Raw genomic sequence first — 23,549 nt, forward strand, 5'->3', positions numbered from 1 at the left:
ACTCAGGGTGGACGTCAAGGTGATGGAGATGACAAACTTCTGAACGTGGTCGCTGCTCAAGAGCACAAGGGAAAGGTCGACAAGTCAAAGTTCTGGTTTCCGGTCAAACCTAAGGCAAACCGGAAGTTCCTGATGAGATCCACCTCTATACCGGGTCCTCCAACTGATTTTTGAGGAACCTGAGGTGGAGCTTCTGCCAGGGGAGGGCGGAGCTTTTGGTTCCTCCCTCCCAATCGCAGAAGATGAGTTTTTCTATCTCAGCCAATCAATGTCAGGAGATGATCAAATTTAAAGCGCCACCCCCCTCCTCCACCTGGCTGCAGGCCCTGCCTCCTGCAGAGAGGCGGGGAGAAGGGCGGACACTGGCCTCGAGCCCGCCAATCACAGCGAGCAGCCCGCGAAAGAGCGGGCGGCCGCGCCAATCAGCACCCGCAGCTGCGGTCTAGCTGAGCAGTTGGCTACAGTTGTTGCAACTTTTTTCGAAAGCTGGGTTTCCCGGGAGATTCCAGGCGGTGACAGAGCCCGGCCATGGCTAGAGGTATTTGTTAGGGTGGCCAGCGCAGGGGGACTGCCTAGCTGAGAGCCGCACTGCTGGGAACGCAAGGTGCGGGAGCGGCCGCTCACAGGCATCCTCCTATGGTGGAGCATGGGGATCCGGAGGGACAGGGGACTCTGGGTGCTACCGGAGTACATTCCCCTTGTTGACCAGCGCTTGACTGTCTGGACGCGTGGGCGCCTGTGGTTCAGCCAGTCTTCCCGGAGCTGGCATATCCGTATGTCAAAGCTCATGGAAACTTGAGCGCAGCGCCCCTCCAGGGAACGGTTGTTACTGATGCCGCGAGCCTGACTGCTGGAGGGGGTGACCCCGAGGCAGGACGCAGATTGCTGACCCCCATCTTGGCCAGTGCGCGCCCCTGAGTCTGCTCTGTACCATGGGGTCAGGCCGGGTCCCAGTGGTCCTTTTCGGGGTGAATCGGGTCCCCCAGGTGCCTGGCGTAGCAGCCCTTCGCCCCTAAGATGAGCAGGACTTCAGCCTACTGGAGATGGCGTGGGTGGACTTGTGCTGCTGCGCAAGGCAAATCCATCTTTGAAGGTATAATATGTTGTCAGGATAAAAACCCCCGTTATGCGGCAAAGGGATCTTCACCCGCTGGCCATTTCTAGCCGCTGTGTCACACTCGAAAGGACCAAAAATTTGAGGGTGACTAGAGGTTCAGTTTTGTTTGTTTGTTTTTGTTTTTAACGTGGAGTATTTTCTCCCAGTACCAAGACCTCACGTATTAGTGGAAAATTACCTTAATGCAGTCAGCTCTGTAGAACAACAATCACAGATTAATTTGTCATTCATTCAAGGAATATTTATTGGGCCCGTTTGCATGTTCTACACCCTATTGCCTTATTTATTCTGCCAGCATTCCTACAGGGTCTTTGGAGACAAGACTTCAGATAGTAACCAGAAATGAGACTTAATGAACTTCACGTTAAAGTGTTTAATTACCCAGAGAAAATTAACATTAGTCTCACCCCTAAACCTTCCCTCTCTCTGTTTCTTTCACTTTCCAGCACCTTTTCCTACTTTTCCATTTGTTTGTTTGTTTTGTTTTTGGTACAGAGTCTCAGTACCTATAGCCCTTACTGAAAAGGAGGTTATTATGTAGACCAGGCTGGCATCGGACTTGTAGTGACTCTCTTATTCTTGTCCCTCAAATTCAGGGATTTTAGCCATACACCATCATGCAAAGTTTAACACTAAGGTTTTGTTTTTGTTTTTGTTTTTTGAAAAAAAAAAAGTATCTAGAAGTATATTTAAGTTGTCTTACTTAGTTATAAAATGATGAATTTCTACTTCGTTTCTATCACCACAAAACAGCTTTTTTTAACTTTTTTTTTAAGATTTATTTATATATTTATTATATGTAAGTACACTGTAGCTGTCTTCAGACGCACCAGAAGAGGAAGTCAGATCTCATTATGGATGGTTGTGAGCCACCATGTGGTTGCTGGGATTTGAACTTCGGACCTTCGGAAGAGCAGTCGGGTGCTCTTACCAACTGAGCCATCTCACCAGCCCCCTTTTTTAACTTTTAAAACTATTATTTTATTCAATGTATATGGGAATTTTGTCCACATGTGTCTGTGCACCATGTGTGCCTGTTGATTGCAAAAATGAGAATGGGGTCTCAGATTCCCCCTGAAACTGGAGCTATAGAAGGTTGTGAACAGCCATGTGGTGATAGGAATCAAACCTGGGTCCTCTGGAAGAGCAGCCTGTATTCTTAACCACTGAGCATCTCTGTATGCTACCACATGAAAACATTCTGATCTCCAAGGGCACTGCATATATGTAGTACACTGGCATACATGTAGGCAAAACAGACGTATTAAAATAATGACTGGGGGATTCAAATCGATTGAGCTGTGTGTAGGGGGATTAAAAGCCTTCAATCCCAGCAATCAGGAGGCAGAGGCAGCTGAGTCTTTGAGTTCGAGGTCAGCCTGGTCTACAAATCGAGTTCCAGGATAGCCAGAGCTACACAGAGAAACTCTGTCTAGAAACACCAAAACAACAACAAACAGCTTAGTTAAATTATAGGAAGAACACTATTATTGAAATATGGCAATAATTATTATTGAGATCTATTCCAGTTAACCTATATAAACCTATACAATATCTATATAAACCTATGTAACATCTAGTTCTATACAGGTCAAGGGTGAGGTCTGAAGTCACACACACAGCCATGCTGTGTCTTTGTTATCCTGTGGCCTCCCTTCCTTAGCCAAAGCTAAGGAGAAAGTCGTCTAGCTTCTGCTCAGTATTATGATCCTCACCCTAGCTATGTGCTCCTTGGAACTTGGGCCTAACACTTGCTATGCAAGCTCTCTTATCATTCTTATCCTCTCCACACACCACCCTCCTTTTTGAGACAGCGTCTCTCTGTATAGCCCTGGCTACCCTGAACTCACTGTGCAGACCAGGCTGGCCACGAACTCACAGACAACTGCTTGCTTCTGCCTCCAGAGTACTGGGATTAAGGATGCGTGCTACTGTATCTGGGGTCTGGCTGTGGTTTTGTTTTCACATGGAGTGTCTTAGATGGAGACTCAGTATATAGCTCTGGCTGGCCTAGAACTCGGGCACTCCTGCCTCACATTCCCAAGGAATTGGATCTTAGTTGGTTTCAGTCTCTGAGACTTACTGCTGAATAAACTCATCTTTTCTAGTTCCTTCTGAACTCTGGCCGGCTGGTTCAACTCAGCTGACTGGCTAAAAACTCCTCCCCAAGCTGACTAATTCAAATTGGCTTATCTCAGCTTCTGGCTGAATTGCTTCATACTAACTTGGGCAATCCGTTCTAATCTTCTGGCTCTTTCTCATTCTCTGGCTTGTTCTGTCTTCACCTGTGAATGCCTTGTTCCCTCTCTGCAACCTGTCTCTGTACCACTGTTCTGGTAAAACTGCCTTCTCTCCCTTTCTTCTCTCTCTGTGCTGCTCTGTAAGTAGCCTCTCTTTTCTCTCTGTTCTCATGAGAGTTGGACATATCCTAGTCTGTCAGATCTTCCTCTGATTCATCACTTTGGCCCTCAGTTACACATCCCTTCCTTTCTTTCTTTCTTTCTTTTTTTTTTTTTTTTTGAGACAGGGTTTCTCTGTGTAGCCTTGGCTGTCCTGGAACTCACTCTGTAGACCAGGCTGGTCTCAAACTCAGAAATCCGACTGCCTCTGCCTCCTGAGTGCCGGGATTAAAGGCGTGGGCCACCATACCCGGCTACTTCTGCTCTTTTCAAATTGTTTACCTTTCTTCCACTTTCACAGTCACTCAGCAGCTAAACAGTACAGAATTTTATCACCTGATTTCTACTTCCCTTATTCCCCCATTGCTCCTGGGATCAATTCCATAATAGTCACTATGACCTACAAGGTCCCTTTCCCCCACCCTCTGAACTTCGCTGTCCTACAGCCAGCTGTTTTTATATTCACTGCTGTGTATAAATCAGGCTGGAACAAAGCAGGTAGGTAGTCAGAACAGGTTTGATAAGTGGATGCTTATCTGGTATTTGAATTCAGGAGAACCATTCATTATTGCAAAGTGTAGTTACATAGCAGAAGTGGGTTCCAATCCCATTTCTTCCTTGTCATAGTAGATAAGTCATCTGTCCTAAGCCTCACCTTCCATAGGTATGAGACGGGAATAAAAGATTTTTCTTTTTAGATTGATTTGTTTTTATTTATGAGTACACGAGACAGGAATAACAGTATGATAATAGAAGGGTTTTTTTCCCCAAAGATTTATTTATTTATTATATGTGAGTACACTAGCTGTCTTCAGACACTCCAGAAGAGGGCGTCAGATCTCATTACAGATGGTTGTGAGCCACCATGTGGTTGCTGGGAATTGAACTCAGGACCTCTGGACCTCAGTCACTGCTCTTAACCTCTGAGCCATCTCTCCAGCCCCCATTAGTTTTAATAAAATGATGCAATAGTAAAGGTTCTACCACACTGCAAACATTCAGGCTTTGATTTTTTTTTCCCCCGGAGACAGGGTTTCTCTGTGTAGCCCTGGCTGTCCTGGAACTCACTCAGTAGACCAGGCTGGCCTCGAGCTCAGAAATCTGCCTGCCTCTGCCTCCCAAGTGTTGGGATTAAAGACATGAACCACCACTGCCCTGCTCAGGCTTTGATATTGTTGTCAGATTATAGTTCTCTGAAGTCCTAGCAAAAATAGAGTTTGTATTTCTATTTTGGTTTTTTTTTTTTTTAACTTTACTTTACAGCTCAGAGTAGGTTCAAACTTGCAATCCTTCTGCCTTAGCCTGCCAAGTGGAGACTGGAGGTGTGAGCCATGTACAGTTCAAATGGGATAGTTCCCATTGCTTGTTTATTTGCAGAACTTGGGATTGAACCCAGGGCTTCATGTATGTGTGAGGCTTGTGATTTACCAGAGTGTCACTTTGGTACTTTTTTTTTTTTTTTTTTTTTTTTTTTTTACTTCTGGGAGTCTCTGTAGACCAGGCTGGCCTCGAACTCAGAAATCCGCCTGCCTCTGTCTCCCAAGTGCTGGGATTAAATCGCCCTGTGAAACAGCCCTTTATTGTAGAGGTTGGGAGGTCCCTTGGGAGGTCATGGAAAACAAGGCTTTGGAATTTTAGCTACTAAGATATTAGAGGGCCAGACTCGGGAAGTGACTTAGTTGCGTGGTCCTAATGCTAAGGCAGGAGCTGGGTACTTTCTGATGTCCTTCGCGTCTATGACTTTGCACAAATACAAGTCTTTGGCCGCATGCCCTAACAGCCACCGCACAACTGCACAAGGCAGTAAGCAGTCACCAGAGTGCCTGGAATCCTGCCTACCTAGGCATTTTTCTTAAAGGTGAAGGCCACAGGAGCACAAGGTGGGTGACCTGCTTGCAAAACCCTTGTGCCCCACTGTAGCTCCTCCCAACCTCAATGTCTTCATCAGAATTCAGGAGTAGCAGGTAGGAGTGCAGTCACTCTGATCCGTTGGCTTGGGCTGGAACCTAGGTGTGAGAGCTTGGCCAGCTCCCTCGCTTCTCCGAGTCTCAGTTTCCCCAAGTGCAGGAAAGAGGTAATAATGGTGTCTGCCTTCTCCAGGCTTTTCTGGGACGTTAACAAGATAGCATGGCAGAAGCAGCACCCCGGCAAACTTATCAAGGGTAGCCAGGGCTCCCTGGCTCCTAGGAGCCTCCAACCGGCCGGCCACAGGCAGAGTTCGCCTAGCTTTGGACGAGGGCCCATCACTTCCTGGTTGTGTGGCCCTAGAGACTCCCCAGCTTCTACTGGGATGCCCACCGGGCGGACGCCTGGGCTGGCGTGAACGTCCCACGCATGCACACGCGGCCCCGGTACGGGGCTTCGGGAAGCCGTGCAGTCGCTGCGCGGAGTGGCCGGTGGCGCGCGCGGGCGCGCGGGCGCAGGGCTGCGCTGAGCCGGGATTGGCCGTCGCGCGCCCTCGCGCCCGCCCCGCAGGCGCCTGGCAGCGCCGCCCCTGCCCGCGCCGTCCCCGGCCTCGCTCCGGGCCCCGGCTGCGGCGCGCGCGGGCGCCCGGCCTGCTACGGGCCATGGGCGAAGCGGGCGCCGTGGGGCGCCGCCGGCCCTTTCCCGGAGCGCCGCGGCGGCGCTGGTGGCGTCGGCAGCAGCAGCAGCAGCGGCGGCGGCAGCGCTGGTGGCCCGGCCGCGGCGAGGGCGAGGGTGCCGGCCGCGCCGCCATGGGCCTAGCCGGGCTGCAGGTGGGTGTGTCGGGCCCGGGCGCATGGGGTGGGGCGGGCGCAGGAGGCCCTGGCCGGGCCGGGTGGGAAGGGCGCCGCGGCTCGGGTTCGGGTCCGGGCTCGGGGCCCCGGGACAGCGCAGCCGGGCCCCCTGTGTGCGGGCTTAGAGACATGGCTGCGGCGGGCCCCCGCGGTCCCGCTGCCCGCGCCGCCGCGCCCTGAGCGCCCCTCCCCCGCTTCCCCCGGGTCCCCCCTCTCCAGGCAGGAAGATGTGCAAGCCCCGCGCGGTGGAGGCGGCGGCGGCGGCGGTGGCGGCGACGGCCCCGGGCCCGGAGATGGTGGAGCAGAGGGGCCCGGGGAGGCCCCGCAGCGACGGGGTAAGCAGGCTCCTTTCCCGCACTGAGCAGCGCGCCAGCCGGGCCGGGGCCTCGCGCACGTGGGCGCAGCAAGGGCCCCCCTCCCCCCCATCGGTGCTCGCCAGCGGTACTGGCCTGGGGCACCTTCCTTTTTTTATTTTTTTGTTTTTTTGGGTTTTTTTTGCTGCCTGGCGTTCCTGTTCCACTGTGACCCTACCTGGCAGTGTCTGACCTCGTAAAAGTTTGACTGTGGCCTTGTGGCATTTACAGCCCCTCCCGAGACCTTGAGTCCCCGGAGGTGGTGGCTGCCTTCCCAAGGGTGTCCGGAGCTTGCTCTCTTCCCTCTAGTAACCGGAGTTACTTGGTGTCTAGTGGCTTACCAGACTGGCAGGCCCTGCGTTGTTTTTTGGGAGAGCCCGCTCTGAGGAGAGTCTCCACACCCAGTGACACCAACACAGAAGTGACCTGTACTGATACCCCCTCCCAACCCCCCACCCCCAGCCTGCTCCAATGTTTGCAGCCAAGGTGCGGTTTGCAGTGGAGTGACCCGCCCTAAATGCGCTGGCCGGCAGCCTGTGCTCTCATTGGCCTCCCCCATCCCTCAGCCACAGTCCTGGGAGGTGCTGAGCCGCAGTTGCTTGAGAGGGGCCAGGCCTATCGCGGAAGGTTAAGGCACTAAGCAAGCCCTCCCAGTTGGCCTCAGCACCTAGTGGTTAATCAGGTTCCCTTAGGCAGGCCTGTTTCTGTGTGTTGGTGGCCGACTCCCTAGCCTGGGGAGATAACCCCTGACTCAGCCCAGCCCTTCGAATCAGTTTTCCCTGGGTCATTCTGCCCTCCCTGCTGCTGGTAGGTTAGCTCTTTCCTTAAATGGACTGTACCTTCCTTTAAGGTCTTGTCCTCTGCTGGCCAGACTTATCCCTTAGGGACTCTGCTTAGGGAGTGTATGTGTTCAGAAACCTGGGGCTTCCAGAATCTGCCGCAGCTCTCCTGAGAGAGCGAGAGGTCTCCTGGGGCTGGCATCTTCTGGTTGGCATGTCCTGGAGTGGTGATGAAATCTCTTTTGTATTCTTCCTTCTCCTTCTTCCCCTCAGACGCTGGGGGATTGTCTTTGTCTCCAAGCCTCTTTCAGAATATGTGTTTGTCTTTCTAGGAGAACGTGTTTGCTGGGCAGTCAAAGATCTATGCCTACATGAGTCCGAACAAGTGCTCTGCAATGCGCTCTCCACTTCAGGAAGAGAACTCGGTTGCCCATCATGAGGTCAAATGCCCGGGGAAACCATTAGCTGGAATCTACAGGAAGCGAGAAGGTAAGCCCCGAACGGCCTCATTATTCTGCTTTCAGCTACTCAGATTGTACACACTCAGGCTCTCGTACATCTTTCCAGTATGGGGTGTGAGGGAGATACAAACCGAGTTCCTCCTCTCGGGGAGAAACACACACAGGTGAGAAGGAGGAGGATGTGTCAGGGTGCGTGTCCTGTGGTCTGACAGGTTTTTCCTACTTTCACAAGAGTTAGCATATCCTTCAGTCGTGTCTTGCCACATTGAGGGGGGGAAAAATAACACACCCGACCTGCAATTGGAGAGGCTTATGATGGTTAAAAATGCAGGAAAAGTGAGTCCAGGTTGTACAGAGCAGGCGGCTGACTGCAGTGTGCAGTAGACCCAGGGGATCAATTAACCTACCGTTGTATGGCAGGGCCTGACCCCATTTCTACAGTTTCTTTCCATTCAAGTGTTCTGTGTTCCTTTCCAAAGCAGTATGCCCTGTGTGTAAAATTTTGGGTTAAGTCACAGGCCAGTGGTAAAGCTTGGTAGATAGAATACTTTTCAAGTATGGGAGACTCTGGGTTGGTCCTGAGCATTTACAAAAAAAAAAAAAAAAAAAAAAAAGAAGGAACCCCCCCCCCCCAGAGTGTGTGATTATTGAGAAATTCTGTGGAAGCCAAATTGCAGTGATTTCAAAACCAGTGAGGCTTACAGTTTGCTACTTTGTCCCACCCCACTGCCCAAAATAAGGAGGACTAGGATGTGGCTCAGTGGTATGATGTTTGCCTAGCATGGCCCTAACTCAGTTCCCAACACCTCCACTCAGAGCTATGAACAAGGCAGTGGTCTAAGAGCCTTGCTTTTTCCCAGATTTGGCGTTTTAGAGCTTCAGTGAGAGTTCCTGTCCACCTCCACAGTTCATTCCTGTGAACGAATCTTACCCAACTGAGTAGGTCCCCCCTCCCCCCAAGACTACCAGCAGGTCTTTAGGACAAAGTTGTGTGTTCACCAACAGTTGGTCAGAAGTTCTAAAGCCCAGCTTATCAAGCTGTCTTTGAGAACTAAGGTTGGGGAGCCTACCATCGGCTTTTTTTTCCCCCACCCCCACGAATTGAGGAGCTATGTTGTCTGAGCCACAAAGTAACTTAGATGGTAGCTGTGGCTGCCACTTGGAAGGAGGAGGCTCTGGCAAGCTGCAGCTCTTGTGAGTCCTGGGTGACACATCAGTCAGTTGAGAGGAGTCCCGTCTCATCCGTTGGGCTGTTTGGGGTGTAGAAGGGCTTTGAGATGTTGCCACTGCATCACCACATCTGTCTACATCCCTTGTGTCTACAGCTATCAGGAGGTTGCTTACCTGCCGCCCAGGCTTGGCCATAGCCACCTTGCATCCCTTCCAAAATCGGGCAGAGTGAATATTGTCCATACAATGCCGGTGGGGGCTTACTGATCCCTGGTGCTGTTAAATGGCAGTGATTAGGATTTGGGGTCACATGTACGTTGGAATGTCTGAGAAAGGCCAACATCTTGCCTAATTGTACCTTGGCACAGACATCTCAAGAGTTATCAACAGACCCATCATATCCATAGGGTTAGACCTGCCAGCCTGCCTAGAAGGGAAGGGTGGGGGGGAGTTGGGCTGATGGGACAGACTTGGAGGTTTTGTTTTCATTACATTTACTTATTGTGTATGTGTGCTTGTGTGTGTGTGTGTGGGAGGGGGGATTTGTGTGCTGCTATGTACATGTGGGCTTCAGAGGAAAACTTAGAGGAGTCGGTTTCCTCCTGTGAAGGTCCTGAGAAATCAGATTTGGGGAATTAGGCTTGGTGGCAGAGCTTTTACCTGCCACCCATCTTGTGTTCTCGATGGCACCCCCTTTGCCCAGCTTTTCCTGCTTTGTTTGCTGAGCAGGAATCGAAGTTTATTTGCTTATTTTGTAGAATCTGGGATAGAACCCAGAGACTGGGCATCTAGGCAGGCACTCTACCATTGAGCTAACTCCTATCTTCCCTCCTATCCCCACCCAAGACAACCTCTCCTGTAGCCCAGGCTAGCCTCAAACTCCCCCATACATCTGAGAATGGCCTTTAACTTGTTCTCTGTTTCCACCTCCCTAGTGTGCTGGGATTATAGGCCTGTGCTACCGTGCCAGGTTTTACTCAAGCTCTGTCCCCAGCTCCAAAGTGTGCACTTGGGTGATATTTTAGTGTGTCTGCTGTCACACAACTGCCACCTCTTATGTCCAGACCATTTTTTGTCTCCCTACAAAGAACATACTCATTGGTCCTCACTTTGCACTCCACCCCCACAGCTCTAGGCAGCCCTGAAACTCCTCTCTGCGTCTGCAGCCTTGCCCGTTGTGGACATTTCATGCAAATGAAGTCATAGGCTATGTAGCCTTTTGTGTTTGGCCTTTTACTCAGCGTGTACTCAGCGTGTTTGTCAGAGTCAGTCCCTGTTGTTCATAGTGTGTGTCAATGCTTTGTACCTTTTTATGGCTGAACCATAATCATCATTCCCAGTGTGGACAGACCGCATTTTAACTGTTTGTACACCGGGAGGGCTGTCGGGAATGTTTGCTCTCGGGCTAATGTGCATAAGCTACCACGTTTCATGTACAGAGTTTTTGTGTAGACATGTGTTTTTAATCCTGAGTAGATGTCAGAATGTGGAGTTGCTGGGTCACATGATAATTCTATGTTTAACTTTGTAAGGAAACCTAGAAACTCTTCTAAAATTGGTGTGCCATCTATCTCTGGGTAGTATATTAGTTATTTACTTTAAAAAGTAAATCATTAAATCCGTTTTTTAAAAATAGCACAGTTGACCAGCGGCACCAAATTTGCTGCTGTTATCAGCGAGGCTATTTGTTGTGTGCCTCATGACAGGATGCCTGCCTTCTGCCCAGGTGCCATCTGGAGAATCTCTGGGAGCCCGGGACGCCAACCTTTTTAGAAAGGGGGCTTGTTTGGCCAAGATTCTGCAGTGAAGCATGCCAGGCAGTGAGTGGGGAAGAGGTTGGGCTTTGTCCCCTCACTCCACCCACCAGTGCTCACTAGCTCTTGCTTTGGGACAGAGCGTCTTTTCTCGGGTGTGCAGGCCAGTGTCTGGAAGCCTCCAGCTTTGTTAGCACTTCGGCTTTCTCCCACACCCACATACAGAGGGCCAGGCCCTATCTCCAGGTACTTCTGCCTGATTGTCCCTTGTGGACACTGGCACAGTAGGCTCCAGCACCTTCCTGACCCTCACAGAGTGCTCCTACCCTAGCCTATCTGAGTGCTGACCAGTGCGTGGAGTGAATAAATCTATTTTCCACCTGTCCCGCTGCAGAGAAAAGGAACACCGGGAACGTTATACGAAGCGCTGTGAAGTCAGATGAACAGAAGAGCAAAGACACCAGGAGAGGTCCCCTGGCGCCTTTTCCAAACCAAAAATCCGAAGCAGCAGAACCTCCAAAAACTCCACCCCCATCATGTGATTCTACCAATGTAGCAGTCGCTAAGCAAGCCCTGAAAAAGTCCCTCAAGGGCAAACAGGCCCCTCGGAAAAAGTAAGTAGCCTGGAGTGAAGCCCTCTCCTAACACCACTTGGTTCCTGGGGCCTGGCTCAGGTGTGTACTGTGGTTGTGTAGTCTGCTGCTAGGCCTCTTCTCTTCTGAGTTACACGGTCTGGTTTTTCCCTCGTGTGTGTGTGTGTGGTGTGTGTGTGTGTGTGTGTGTGTGTGTGTGTAAGACAGAGAGTCAGAGTCCAGAGGTTAGGCCTCCCTCCCTATCTCTTCCCCCCCATCCCCCAGGAGTGAGCAGCTGTCTGGGACCCGCCCAGGTAGATAAGCAGACATGCACCTAGGTCCCAGTACACAGAAATATTTGAGGAACACGTTTATAGGGAGTTACCTCCTGGGTCGGAGCAGGGCAGCGGGCCTCATGTTTATTTTCTCCCCTCCCCTCTTAACCAGGTCTCAAGGGAAAACCCAGCAGAATAGAAAACTCACAGATTTCTACCCTGTGCGGAGGAGTTCCCGGAAGAGCAAAGCTGAGCTGCAGGTAAGGTCTGATCCGCTGCAGCGGGGAGAGGCAAGCAGCCAGGGTGGGGGTGGGGGTGGGGTGTTTAGCGTGTGTAGGGAAGCCTGGGTGAGATCGTCCTCTGCTTGCTCTACCTTCCTGGTGAGGCAGGAGGCATTCTTAAGACCCTGGTACCTTGTACTTGATGCCGTAGAACAATCAGACTGGCTTTTCCACGGTGTTTTGGCAGCGCGTTTGGAGCCTAGAACTGTGGGGAAAGCTGCCTGTTGTGTCTTCAGCCTGTTTCTAAAGAACAGTAGCTTAGAAGTGCTTACTGATTGCTGGTGGACTGCACTGTTGTGTCTGTAAAATGGCCCTGTAAAGTCCAGGGATGGAGACACCTATAATCCTGGTACTCAGGACGGAGTTGAGAGAATGGACAGAAGTTCTGACAGAGTGGTTAGGTCTGAACACCAAGTTCCAGTCCAGACTGGGCTCCATAGCAAGACCCTGCCTCATAAAGGAAAAGATCCGGTAGTGAGTTGTTATGAAAATAAAGGAAGTAGATTCACACCGATGCGGTGGTGAATCCAGCACTCAGGAGATTGAGGCCAGATCTCCATTTTGAGATCACCCTTGGCTACATAAAAAAACTCTGTCTGAAAGCAAAACTCACAAATAGAATGGTCTCCTAGGGCCAGAGACATAGCTCGATTGGAGTTCTTTTTTTTTTTTTTTTTTTTTTTTTTTTTTGGTTTTTCGAGGCAGGGTTTCTCTGTATAGCTTTGGCTGTCCTGGGACTCACTCTGTAGACCAGGCAGGCCTCGAACTCAGAAATCCGCCTGCCTCTGCCTCCCGAGTGCTGGGATTGAAGGCGTGGGCCACCACACCCGGCTCAATTGGAGTTCTTGCTTGTTGTGTTTCTAGAAGTCCATAGTTTCCATTCCTAGCACTGGAGATGGTGGATCTTGTGTGTAACCCCAGGGCTGAGGAGGTAGAAACAGAAAGATCTAGAGTTCCAAGCTAAGTGGGAGGTGGTGTTACATGCCTTTAATTCCAGTACTCGAGAGGCAGAGGCTAGCTTTGTCTATAGAGTGAGTTCCAGGGCAGCCAGAGCTACACAGAGAAACCCTGTCTTGAGGGGGAGAGGGGTTAAGGCTAAATTACGTAGAGAATCTGAGGCCAGTCTGAAATCCATGAGATCTCATAAAAGACTTTGTTCTATAATGACGTAGGAGTGCAAATGGCAGGCAGCTAGCTGAGACTGTCACCCTCCCTTGTTTCCCAGTATAGTCTGTTCCCATCTGCCTGCTTCCAGCTAGACATGAAGTGGCTTACAGGAAAGAAAATAACGGGTCTGGGTGGACCCACACCCTTGTGCGCAGCACCCAGTGGGCAGCCTGTCTATATCGATGCAGCGGGTGGTTATTGCCTCTCTGTTCTGAATCCCACTTGTATGCCCAGGGAGTCAGGGTCGGTCCCTCCCTCTCCTGCACGTCTGTCTGACTCTGAAGGCTTCAGATCACCTCGGAACAGTCTGAGCCTTTCCTGTACTGCTGAGGTCGCCTCAGCATCAGAAGTGGCAGGTCTATGTGCAGAGCTTTCCGGTGATGCAGCTTTATCTAAAACCAAGCCCACAGGAGAGGGTCTGCTTTCCCCTCCCTCTCCACTGGCCCACTAGCTTTGACTTCATTTCTCGTGAAAGGCGGTGTCTCAGCCAAGAATGAGCTGTTACAAACCCCTGCCTGCCAGCCGTGGGAGGCCGTGCTAGGTCACTCTGAAAGGCTGCATTGCAGAGAGCAGAGGTGGTGCCTGGCCACAGAACCCAGGGCTCCTCCCAGCCAGGCAGGAGCCACAGCAGGCCCCACACAGGGGCTGAGGACTTGGGGGTGGGGGTGGGGGCAGTACCTAAGCCAGCAGTGCTAAAGAAAAGCCAGGCTCTTGTGCCTGGGGAGCGAAGGAAGGGCTGCAGAGGGACTGCAGCGCTCACCTGCATACTGCAGCGGACACGGTGGTGCGGTGGGGAAAGCACAGCCAGCGCCAGAGAGTAGGGAGCAGCACAAGCTGCACCCCTCACTGTTTGCCTTGGCTCTGCTGAAAGAGCACTGTTCCCTGTCGCTGGCGAAGCCATGCAGTGACAGCTGCCCGTGGCGCCGTGGATGTGACTGTCGCTGGCAGAGTCTGTATTCTCTTGACTGCAGAGAAAGCTGGAGAGCATAGCAGTGGAGTCTCTCAGAGGGCTGAGGCTCCCCCTGGCCTAACTATGTTAGCTAGAGGCTGAGGAGGTGGGCCAGGAAACTGTACTTGACCAGTGGCCAAGAGGGAAATCAAAGTACCAAGTTGTGAGGCACCTTGTGGAGCTGAAGAAAAGCTGCTGGGGCAGAACCTGGTCCAGAGTTCAGAGCTGGCGGGAGGGAAGGAAGGAGGGAAGGATTTGGACCATAGGGTTTGAGCACAGGGCAAGCCATAGGGAAATGCCCCCAGCCTCCCTACTGGCCTGCCTATTGGTGGGGTGGCAGCCACACTGTAGCAAAAACAACTGTTGGCAGTGCCCTGGCTTCCTCCTCCCTCCTGATACTCCCTGAGGACTGTAAGGAGCCATCTGTCCTCCCTGTCTCCCTTCACTGAGGCCTTGCCTACTCCGATAGTGATTACCGACTTAAGAAGATCCCTGGGTAGTGCTAGAGCACAGCAATAGAGCCTTTGTCTCACATGAGGCTGTAGGTGCAGTCACCAGTCACAGGCGGACAACACCTAACTGCCTGCCTTTGGATGGTTGGTGAGATGGAGTAGTGTGGTGAGCCTAAGGCTCCTTGGTTTCCAGGAATATACAGTTTCTCTGAAAAGGTGTCTGACAACTCCACAGCAAAGGAGGAAACAGGCAGGCCCATGGATTAGGGAAAGGTCACACTCAGCAGGAAGGACAGCTGCTCCACAGCCTGGAGGCTGGAGACCTGGCCTTCCGGAAGATCCTGTTGGATGGGAAATGGGGGAGGTGAGACATGAGGCCTGCATCTTACATACAGAATCTGTACTCACCTAGGAAAAAGTCTAGCATAGAGACACACCTTTAATCTCAGCACTCAGGAGGCAGAGGCAGACTCATCTCTTGAGTTTAGTTCCAAATTCTCTCAAAATAGGGAAATGTAATGATTGGAAAGATAAACCAGAATCCTGGGTGAGGTTATGTCTTGCTTTAATCTCATTACTTGGGAGTCTATTACAGGAAGGTTTTGAGTTCCAGCTCAACCTTGATACATAGTAAAAACCTTTTTTTATTTTTATTTATTTTTTCTAATTTTTATTAGTTTTTGTTTTCCAAACAGTGTCTCTATGTAGCCCTAGCTGCCATTGGAACTTGTTCTGTAGTCCAGGCTGTCCTGGAACTTAGAGATCTACCTGCCTCTTCCTCCCCAGTGCTGGGATTAAATTTTTCAGTAATTTTGATTCATAGATAAATTACAAAAGCAGTACAGATACTTCTCAGACCCTTTACTAACCTGTCCCATTATTAACATCTCGAGTCCTTCTGTAAATCTGTCACTAAGGGGAAGTATCATTGACACTTCCTGTTAGCTAAGTACAGGAGTGATGGGACTTATCTTACAGTTCTGAAAGGCCTTGGTGTGGCAGGGCTTTAGTAACAATAACAAGAATCTTTTCAGAAGAGTCCTGTGGTACTAGGTAAAGAATGGAGCCTGGGTTGTAGTGGAAGCCCTGAGACTCAGGAGGTGACTGTCAGATAATGGCTTGGCGGAGGACAGTAGTAGGTGCCAAGAAGAAAGTGGCTAGATATCAGGCACCCGGTCTCACAACCTCAACAGTGTCTCCATCATGTATCCCAGGGCCTGTGCCAGGGTAGGTGTGGACTGGCTAGCTGTGCCAAGCTCTGCCTACAAAGTCTAGCAAGGGTGTGAGTTCAACAGGTGGCAAGACCTCCACTGGCTTAGTCAGGGTGTCTATTTTCCTGCAGGAAACATCATGACCAAGAAGCAAGAGTGGGAGGAAAGGGTTTATTCAGCTTACACTTCCACAGTGCTGTTCATCACCAAAGGAAGTTGGGACTGGAACTCAAGTAGGTCAGGAAGCAGGAGCTGATGCAGAAGTCATGGAGAGATGTTCTTTACTGGTTTGCTTCCCCTGGCTTGCTCAGCCTGCTCTCTTATAGAACCCAAGACTACCAGCCCAGGGATGGTCCCACCCACAAGGGGCCTTTCCCCCTTGATCACTAATTGAGAAAATGCCTTACAGTAGGATCTCATGGAGGCATTTCCTCAAGGGAGGCTCCTTTCTCTGTGATAACTCCAGCTTGTGTCAAGTTGACACACAAAACCAGCCAGTACACTCCAGATGCCTTCAGCCAGAGGAAGTCCCTCCATGCTGGTTATCCAAAGTCCTTTGGGGCATCTGGTGTCTCTGTAGCTCCCTCTCGTTCCCTAGCTTCCTGTGTAATGGGAGACACAGTGTGATCCAGGGTGAGATGGAGTAGCAACAGGAGAGAACTCATGGGAGTTCCCCAGCTCCTCTGGTCCTCGCTGCATTGTTCTACTGCTTAGGAGGCACAGACATAGCTCAGAGACCTCCAAGGGACGTATCAGTTAGCTAGGAGGGACAAGGAGCAGATGTGTCCTGCTTACAGGTGCAGCTTGTGATCTGCTCTGGGAGATTCTCCATTTATTTATTTATTTGGTGATCCTGCTGGGCATTAAAGCCATGTGTATGCTGGGCAAACATTGTTGCTTTCGTGCCTCCTTTTCTATTTTACTTTTATTTTGAGATATGCTCTCACCAGATTGCCCTGTGCTGGCCCAGAACTTACTATGTAACTCATATTAGCCTCAGTTGTATGAACACTGCCTCAGACTCTTGAGCAGTTAGGATTACAGGCATAGAATCCAGACCTTATATTTACTTGTAGCAGGGGCATTTGTGTGTGGTGCTCAGAGAGAACACCTTACGGGAGTCGGTCAGTTCCCTCCTTGTAACGCGTGGGTTCTGGAATCAGCCTCAGATGGTCAGGATTGCCAGCCTTTCCAGCACATGCCTTTCCTCACTGAGCCTTCTTGACAGCCCTAGAGCTCTGGTTTTTAGATCCTGGTAAATTAAAAAAAATTTTTTTAGATACAATACAGGACAAACTTCATGTTTTAGTCTCTGGAACAAATACCCAAGATAATAAAGGTTCATTTCTGTTACTGTTGTGGAGCCTTCGGTCTCTCAGTTGACTCCTGTTGCTTTGGGCATCATGGAGGACAAGACTGCTTTCCTGACTGCTGGAAATGAGAGGGTAGGCAGGAGTCTCACCATCCCACACATAGCAGATCCCCAGGAACCCTGCTAGGACCCACCTCTTAATGGATTCAGTGTTTCCCAATACTTACCACAGGGCAGACCATTCCATTCTCCACAGGGACCCTTGGGAAACACTTAGAATCCTGACTAGTTGGGTGTGGTGATGCCCACTTATAATCCCACATTTTGGAAGCCAGGGCAGGAGGAGCATGAGTTCAAGGCCACCCTGGGCTTACAGTGTGAATTCCCTGACTCAGAAACCAAAAGAAACAAAGGCTAAAATATAGCAGGCCAGAACTGTGTGTGGGACTGGATGACAGTTGCTGGTGGCAGATGGGCGAGGAAAGGCGTGCCGGGGGCTGGGGCAGCACAAGGTGTCTGTGGCGTGGTACATGAGCACTAACACTGTTCTGTTCTTTTCTTTCCTCTCCACAGTCTGAAGAAAGGAAGAAAATAGATGAGCTGATTGAGAGCGGGAAGGAAGAAGGCATGAAGGTAAGGCCTGCTCCACACAGCTGAGACGAGCCACCACAAGACTGCCTTGACTACATGGTCAGTGCCAGTCCCACCCCTGTAGAGTGTCAAGGAGCCAGACCCAGCAGCTGAGAAGCAAGTGTGTCCTGAAGGTGCAGACAGGCATTAGCTGCTTACCTTAGGAGACACCACTTCTACTTCAGTTTTTTTATTTCTTGTGGAATGAGTGAGTGTTCTGCTTGTGTGTGTGTCTGTATATCATATGTGGGCCTGCTGTACCCAAAAGTCAGAAGAGGGCATTTAACCCCCTGAAAGCAGTAAGTAGATGGTTAGGACTCAGCATGTGGATGCTGAGACTCGATCCCAGGTTCTCTGGAAGGATAAATGTTCTTAATTGCTGAGCTACCTTTCAGCCCTGTTTTGTTTTGTTTTTAAGATTTTATTTACTTAATGTATGTAAGTGCATTGTAGCTGTCTTCAGACACACCAGATCCCATTACAGATGGTTGTGAGCCACCATGTGGTTGCTGGGAATTGAACTCCAGATCTCTGGAAGAGCAGTCTGTGTTCGTAACCGCTGAGCCATCTCTCCAGCTCCCAGCCCCGTTTTTTAATGAAGAGGATTTTTATTTAATTATATGTGTATATATATGTATCTGTCTGTTTTATATTTAAATGGAGTAGGGACACCCATAGGCCAGAAGAAGGCTTCAGACCTCTTGCAACTGGAGTTACAGGTGGTTCTAAGCTGCCCAGTGTTGAGGTGTGGATGAACTGGGTCCTCTGCAAGAGCTCTTGACTGCTGAGCCATCTCTCAAGCCCCTTGCTTTGTTTTTGTTTGAGACAGGGTCTCTCTCCCTATGTATGCCTAGCTGTCCTGGAACTCATCCTATGGAACAGGCTAGTCTCAAACTCACAGAGATAGATCTTCCTGCATCTACATCCAGAATATTGGGATTAAAGGCACACTCCACTACATCTGGCCCTGGGTAATTATAATAAAAGAAAAAGTGCAGTGGAGATGGTGGCAGAGTTTGTTAGCCCATCTGTCTCCTCGGGAGGCTGAGGTTGAGTGGTTGTAAGATCGTAAGATCAGTCTTGCCTGACTTATGGAGTCAGTTAAGTACAAAAAAGGAGCTAGAAGCCGGGCGTAGTGGCACACACCTTTAATCCCAGCACTCAGGAGGCAGAGGCAGGCGGATTTCTGAGTTCGAGGCCAGCCTGGTCTACAGAGTGAGTTCCAGGACAACCAGGGCTACACAGAGAAACCCTGTCTGGAAAAACCAAAAAAAAAACCAAAAACCCAAAACCAAAACCAAAAAAAGGTGGGTGGGCTGGAGATGGAGCTTGTGGGTCTATGTCTGCCCCACTCCATCACTGAGCACAGCCTCTTGGGAGACGATATGGGGAATCTGACTGCCCTTAGCCCAGCTGGGCTGTAGGGAAAAAGCACCAAGACACCGCTCAGGGGTTGGGAAAGCAAAGTCAGAGATGTGGGAAGCTGGAGCTGGTTTGAGAGCAGAGCAGAGACAGCAGTTAGCCAGAGGCTGGGGGTAAGGGGAGCGCTGGCTTGTTCCAGCATTGGTTGTCCAGGCTGGAAGTGCAGAGAGGCCTTCTGGGGAGGGAGGGGAGAGTAAGCTGCAGCCCTGTAGGCAAATGCCTTCTCCGAGGCTCTCCACTGTGGACCTTGATAAGAGCCAGCCAGTGGTTCTGAACTGTTTATTGGCTGTTCATTGTGGAGAATGGATGCATACTGTACCTTACCCACTTCTCAGAGTCTCCAGGACTCAACCTGTTCTACCATACCAGGCTTCCTGGCATGGTTCACTGTCCAACAGTGGCTCAGCGATCAAATGCTTGTTGAGCATCAACAGAGCCCTGCATTCAATCCCTAGCCCTCACCCCTAAAGAAGGAAAGCAGGGAACAAAGATAATTATACAGAGGAGAAGACGGTTAGCCCTAGTGTCGGGGTCTGAGGAACGTGTTTTTCTCCACATGTGTCTTGTTCTGCGTTGATGCTGCAGATTGACTGAGCCCTGTGCAGGGCCCACACGCAAACATCTGTGTTTTGGATGAGGGACTATACCTCCAAGGTGTGGTGATGGCAGATGGGTCTGTTCTAGGAGTGAAGGATCAAAAGCCTTTTCTCTGAACTTATAACCTAGACTCTCAGACGTAGTCCTGGGCCCCTGGAGCAGCCATCCATTCTGTAACTCCATTTGTATCACCAGAAGTTATTGGTGGATCCCAGGTGGTTCAGGACACTGGGCCTTGCTTGTCCCTCAATAAGCAGAGAACCTTATGGACCAGAGTTCCCAGTGTCACCATTTCCTAGCTTTGTGGCCTTGGACACATGGCTGCCTTTCTAAGCCTCATTTTTCTCATTTGCAAAATGGTGTTTGCCCACTTAGCAGGTTTCAGCTGGGAGCCTGACGTAAGAGAACTTTGAATGGGCATAGAGCAGCTCTTTGTGGTATGGACTGGGAAAAACCTGAGACTAAACCCAGAACACACAGTAAAGGCTCTGAAGCCATCCTCAGTTCAAGTGGGTTTTATTTTATTGAGGTCCAGTCAGTAAAATTAGCAAAAAGTGTAGTCCAAGCCTCTTGAAAGACACTGTGCCTCTTGACACCTGTCATAATATTGAACCCATGCTGTCTTGTCCCTCCCTGACAGATTGATCTAATTGATGGCAAAGGCAGGGGTGTGATCGCTACCAAGCAGTTCTCCAGGGGAGACTTTGTGGTAGAATACCATGGGGACCTCATTGAAATCACTGATGCCAAGAAGCGGGAGGCTCTGTACGCACAGGACCCCTCCACTGGCTGCTACATGTACTATTTTCAGTATCTGAGCAAAACCTACTGGTGAGTACACACTGTGACTTTTTAACTCTTTGGGTACAGGAAAGGCAGACAACTGGGTGCCCAGGGCCATTCCTGAGTCTGTGATCAGTTTCTTTACCTGTCACAGTTAGGTCACCTCTGGCTGGCATCAAACTCATCCTCCCCCTGCCTCAGCCTCCTGAGTGCTGGGATTGCCAATGTAAAGCGCCATGTCCGGAGAGCTCTCCTTCTCCTCCCTGTTAGCTGTGGGATGGAGCTGTCCTTCAGCAGGAGTGTGCATCCCCTAGACACCTGCTCCAGCCAAGCCCCTTTCCCTCTGGGCATTTGTCCAAAGAGCTCTGTGCAATGGTAGCTGCTCCTTCCTGGTTGAGGTCAGGGGAGCCGATTTTTATAGTTACTCCCTCGTCTCCGTAGAGAGTTCTTTGGGGCCTCTCTGGCTTTTAAAGTAGCCTCTGGGATTAACCTGTCTTCCAAGTGAGGCATGCCAGCCAAGTTAGAGCCTCTTTATCAGTGTGATCCCCTCTCATTCTCCCACCTCACCAGCGTGGATGCCACTCAAGAAACGAACCGCCTAGGGAGACTCATCAATCACAGTAAGTGTGGGAACTGCCAGACCAAACTGCACGACATCGACGGCGTGCCTCACCTCATCCTCATCGCCTCCCGAGACATCGCAGCTGGGGAGGAGCTCCTGTACGACTATGGGGACCGAAGCAAGGCCTCCATCGAAGCCTACCCCTGGCTGAAGCACTAACCACGTGGCCTCCCTGCCTCCCTGCCACCCTGCCTCCTTCAAAGGACAAAGTGCCCTCAAAGGGAAATGAATTTTTTTTTACACACACACACGCACACACACACACATACACACACACTCACACTCACTCTTAGCTAATTACTTCAAATGTTTTTAAAAAGTATATTAAAGATGCCTTTTCATGTAGTATTTAAATATCTGTTACAGGTTTCCAAGGTGGACTTGAACAGATGGCCTTATATTACCAAAACTTTTATATTCTAGTTGTTTTTGTACCTTTTTGCATACAAGCTGAACGTTTGTGCTTCCCGCGCAGTGTAAGACTCGGCACAGGTTTTAGAGAATGGAGTTGAACATGAACTAGGAAGCCGGGCTCTGCCCAAGATGAAAGCCAGGACTCCCCCACACCCCACGTCCAAGGACAGGCCGGTGTGAGGGCGCTGCCCCCCCACGCACAGCCTGGACGGGATGTCTCCAAGCTCTTGTTCTCCTCAGCATCCTGACAGGCGTACACACTGTCGTGTATGAATATTTTTTAGCAAAAGTTTCACAGTAAGCTAGTCTTCCCCTCTGCTTTCTCCAAAGCTTACTGAGCCCGGGGCTGGGAGGCCCGGCCAGGAACAGACCTCTTCCACAGGCTTACGGCTTTTCCAGGCACCTTGAAGCATCAGGGTGGACAGTCAGATTAGAGGCGGGCCGGGAAAAGCACTGTTCTCCTGCTCAAGAAGGGCAGGTCTCCTGAAACTGCATTAATTCTTTATAGAAATGTGAACACTGAATTTATTTTAAAAAATAATAAAAACAAAACATTTTAAAAAAATCAAAAAAAGAAAAAATGGAAAAAAAAACCCACAGAAAACAACTTAACGTGTATATAGGTTTTGAAGGGAGTGAAATGAATGCGGTTTTCTTTTCTTCTGGGGTTTATTTTTTTTCTTTTTGGCTTGGCTGGTTGGTTTGTGTAGAGAAGATTTGAGATGGTACTCTATTCTAATCAAAAGTGAGGTTTTGTAGTGGGACCAGAAATTACTAAGCCCACACCCCCTCCCTAACCCCAATTCTGCTGCATGGGAAGTTCTCCACCTGCTGCCAAGGCAGAGCTCCTGGTCTCCCATGAAGATGCTGTCAGCTGTCAGTCTAGCACCCCGGAGCATCAGGCACCAGACGTGCTTGGCACTAGGGTACCTGGCAGCCGGCAGAGAACCAGGATGATGCTTCGGTTTTGACCTGTGAGAGCAAGAGTAGGTGGCTTCCTTCTCCCTCCCTGGGGAGGACTCACCATTCACCTTCAGTCCAGGGGCCTGGGGTTCAGGAGCCAGGTATAAGACCCTACCCTCGTCCCCTACACCCCCATCTCCCAGGCTCATGATGGTGCTACCTACGAAAGTCTCCCCCGCACCCTCTGCTAGCCCAGTCAGTGGTCAGACTTGGAGGAGGATCCGACAGGAGGGTGTAACTGTGAGATAAAAATGTCTTGGTTGTACCTGTTTGTGGCTTAGCTTTGTATTTAAATAGCAAACAAACAAAAAAAAAGGAAATAAACTTGAAACTTATTTGTCATCTTAAGAATAAAGCAAAAAAATTAAAATATTTATTGCCAGGCAAGGCCACCTATGTGTTGTTGTTGTTAATAAAGTGGAGGTGGAATAAGGGGAAAGAATAACTGATTCACCCTATAGAGGTTCTTGCTGCCCAGCCTGACTACCCAGGTTTGCTCCCTGGGACCCACACACATGAAGAGAGTGGGTTCTGAGTCCCTGAGGAGTGAACTTTGAGGTCTGTCCTGGGGAGTCAGAATGCAAGCACGTTTAGAAGTTGGCTTCTGATTAACCTATGGGGTAGTTTCAGAGGGTTCTTGGGAAGGTTAGGGTATATAGGACCTCTGGGTAATGGGCAACGTGTAATATATACCCTAAATGTTAGCTGCTATAATTGTCTTAAAGTCTCAGGTATCCCAGGCTGGCTTGAAATAACTGATAATTCCTGGTGCTGGCATCACAAACCAACCAGGGCTCCAACAGGGAGGAGGAGGCAGAGACTGAAGAGTACCCCAGTGTGCCAGCAGTCCAGGAGCCCAGAACAAATGACAAACATGCTGCAGCACAATGGCAGTCTAAAACTGCCTCAGGCGGTGGTGGCGCACGCCTTTAGTCCCAGCCCTTGGGAGGCAGAGGCAGGCGGATTTCGGAGTTGAAGGTCTACAAAGTGAGTTCCAGAACAGCCAGGGCTACACAGAGAAACCCTGTCTCAAAAAAAACCCAAAAAGTCCTCTGGGGACTGGGAGGATGGTTCAGTAGTGAAGAGTGCTGACTGCTCTGCGTGAGGACC

At 50.3% G+C, this 23,549-nt stretch overlaps 1 protein-coding gene across 6 annotated transcripts; it reads left to right on the forward strand.

Annotated features, from left to right (window-relative positions):
- The first annotated feature begins 452 nt into the window (after positions 1-452).
- Positions 453-22,834, forward strand: Kmt5a (lysine methyltransferase 5A). 6 transcript variants are annotated; one of them, NM_030241.3, is made up of 8 exons: positions 453-538; positions 6,492-6,607; positions 7,737-7,893; positions 11,184-11,403; positions 11,809-11,896; positions 17,582-17,641; positions 20,298-20,488; positions 21,011-22,834. In NM_030241.3, exons 1-8 carry the CDS (start codon positions 529-531, stop codon positions 21,219-21,221), a joined length of 1,053 nt encoding a protein of 350 aa, NP_084517.2. In that variant the 5' UTR covers positions 453-528; the 3' UTR covers positions 21,222-22,834. The 6 variants fall into 6 exon arrangements, with proteins under 6 accessions (NP_084517.2, NP_001297654.1, NP_001297652.1 ...); XM_030254777.1 differs by lacking the exon at positions 453-538 and adding an exon at positions 6,065-6,251 and having other exon boundaries at positions 21,011-22,831; NM_001310725.1 differs by lacking the exon at positions 6,492-6,607.
- Positions 22,835-23,549: the final 715 nt, after the last annotated feature.

Source organism: Mus musculus, chromosome 5 (assembly GCF_000001635.26).
Source record: "Mus musculus strain C57BL/6J chromosome 5, GRCm38.p6 C57BL/6J".
Classification (NCBI taxonomy): Eukaryota; Metazoa; Chordata; class Mammalia; order Rodentia; family Muridae; genus Mus; species Mus musculus.

What these genes read in the sequence shown, in the direction of transcription:
- Kmt5a (NM_001310723.1), top strand. Translation starts at nt 6,084, where the DNA reads ATGGGCGAAGCGGGCGCCGTGGGGCGCCGCCGGCCCTTTCCCGGAGCG. An exon ending in AGAGCAAAGCTGAGCTGCAG is followed by an intron (nt 11,897 to 17,581) that starts GTAAGGTCTGAT and finishes TCCTCTCCACAG; the next exon opens with TCTGAAGAAAGGAAGAAAAT. An exon ending in TATCTGAGCAAAACCTACTG is followed by an intron (nt 20,489 to 21,010) that starts GTGAGTACACAC and finishes CCACCTCACCAG; the next exon opens with CGTGGATGCCACTCAAGAAA.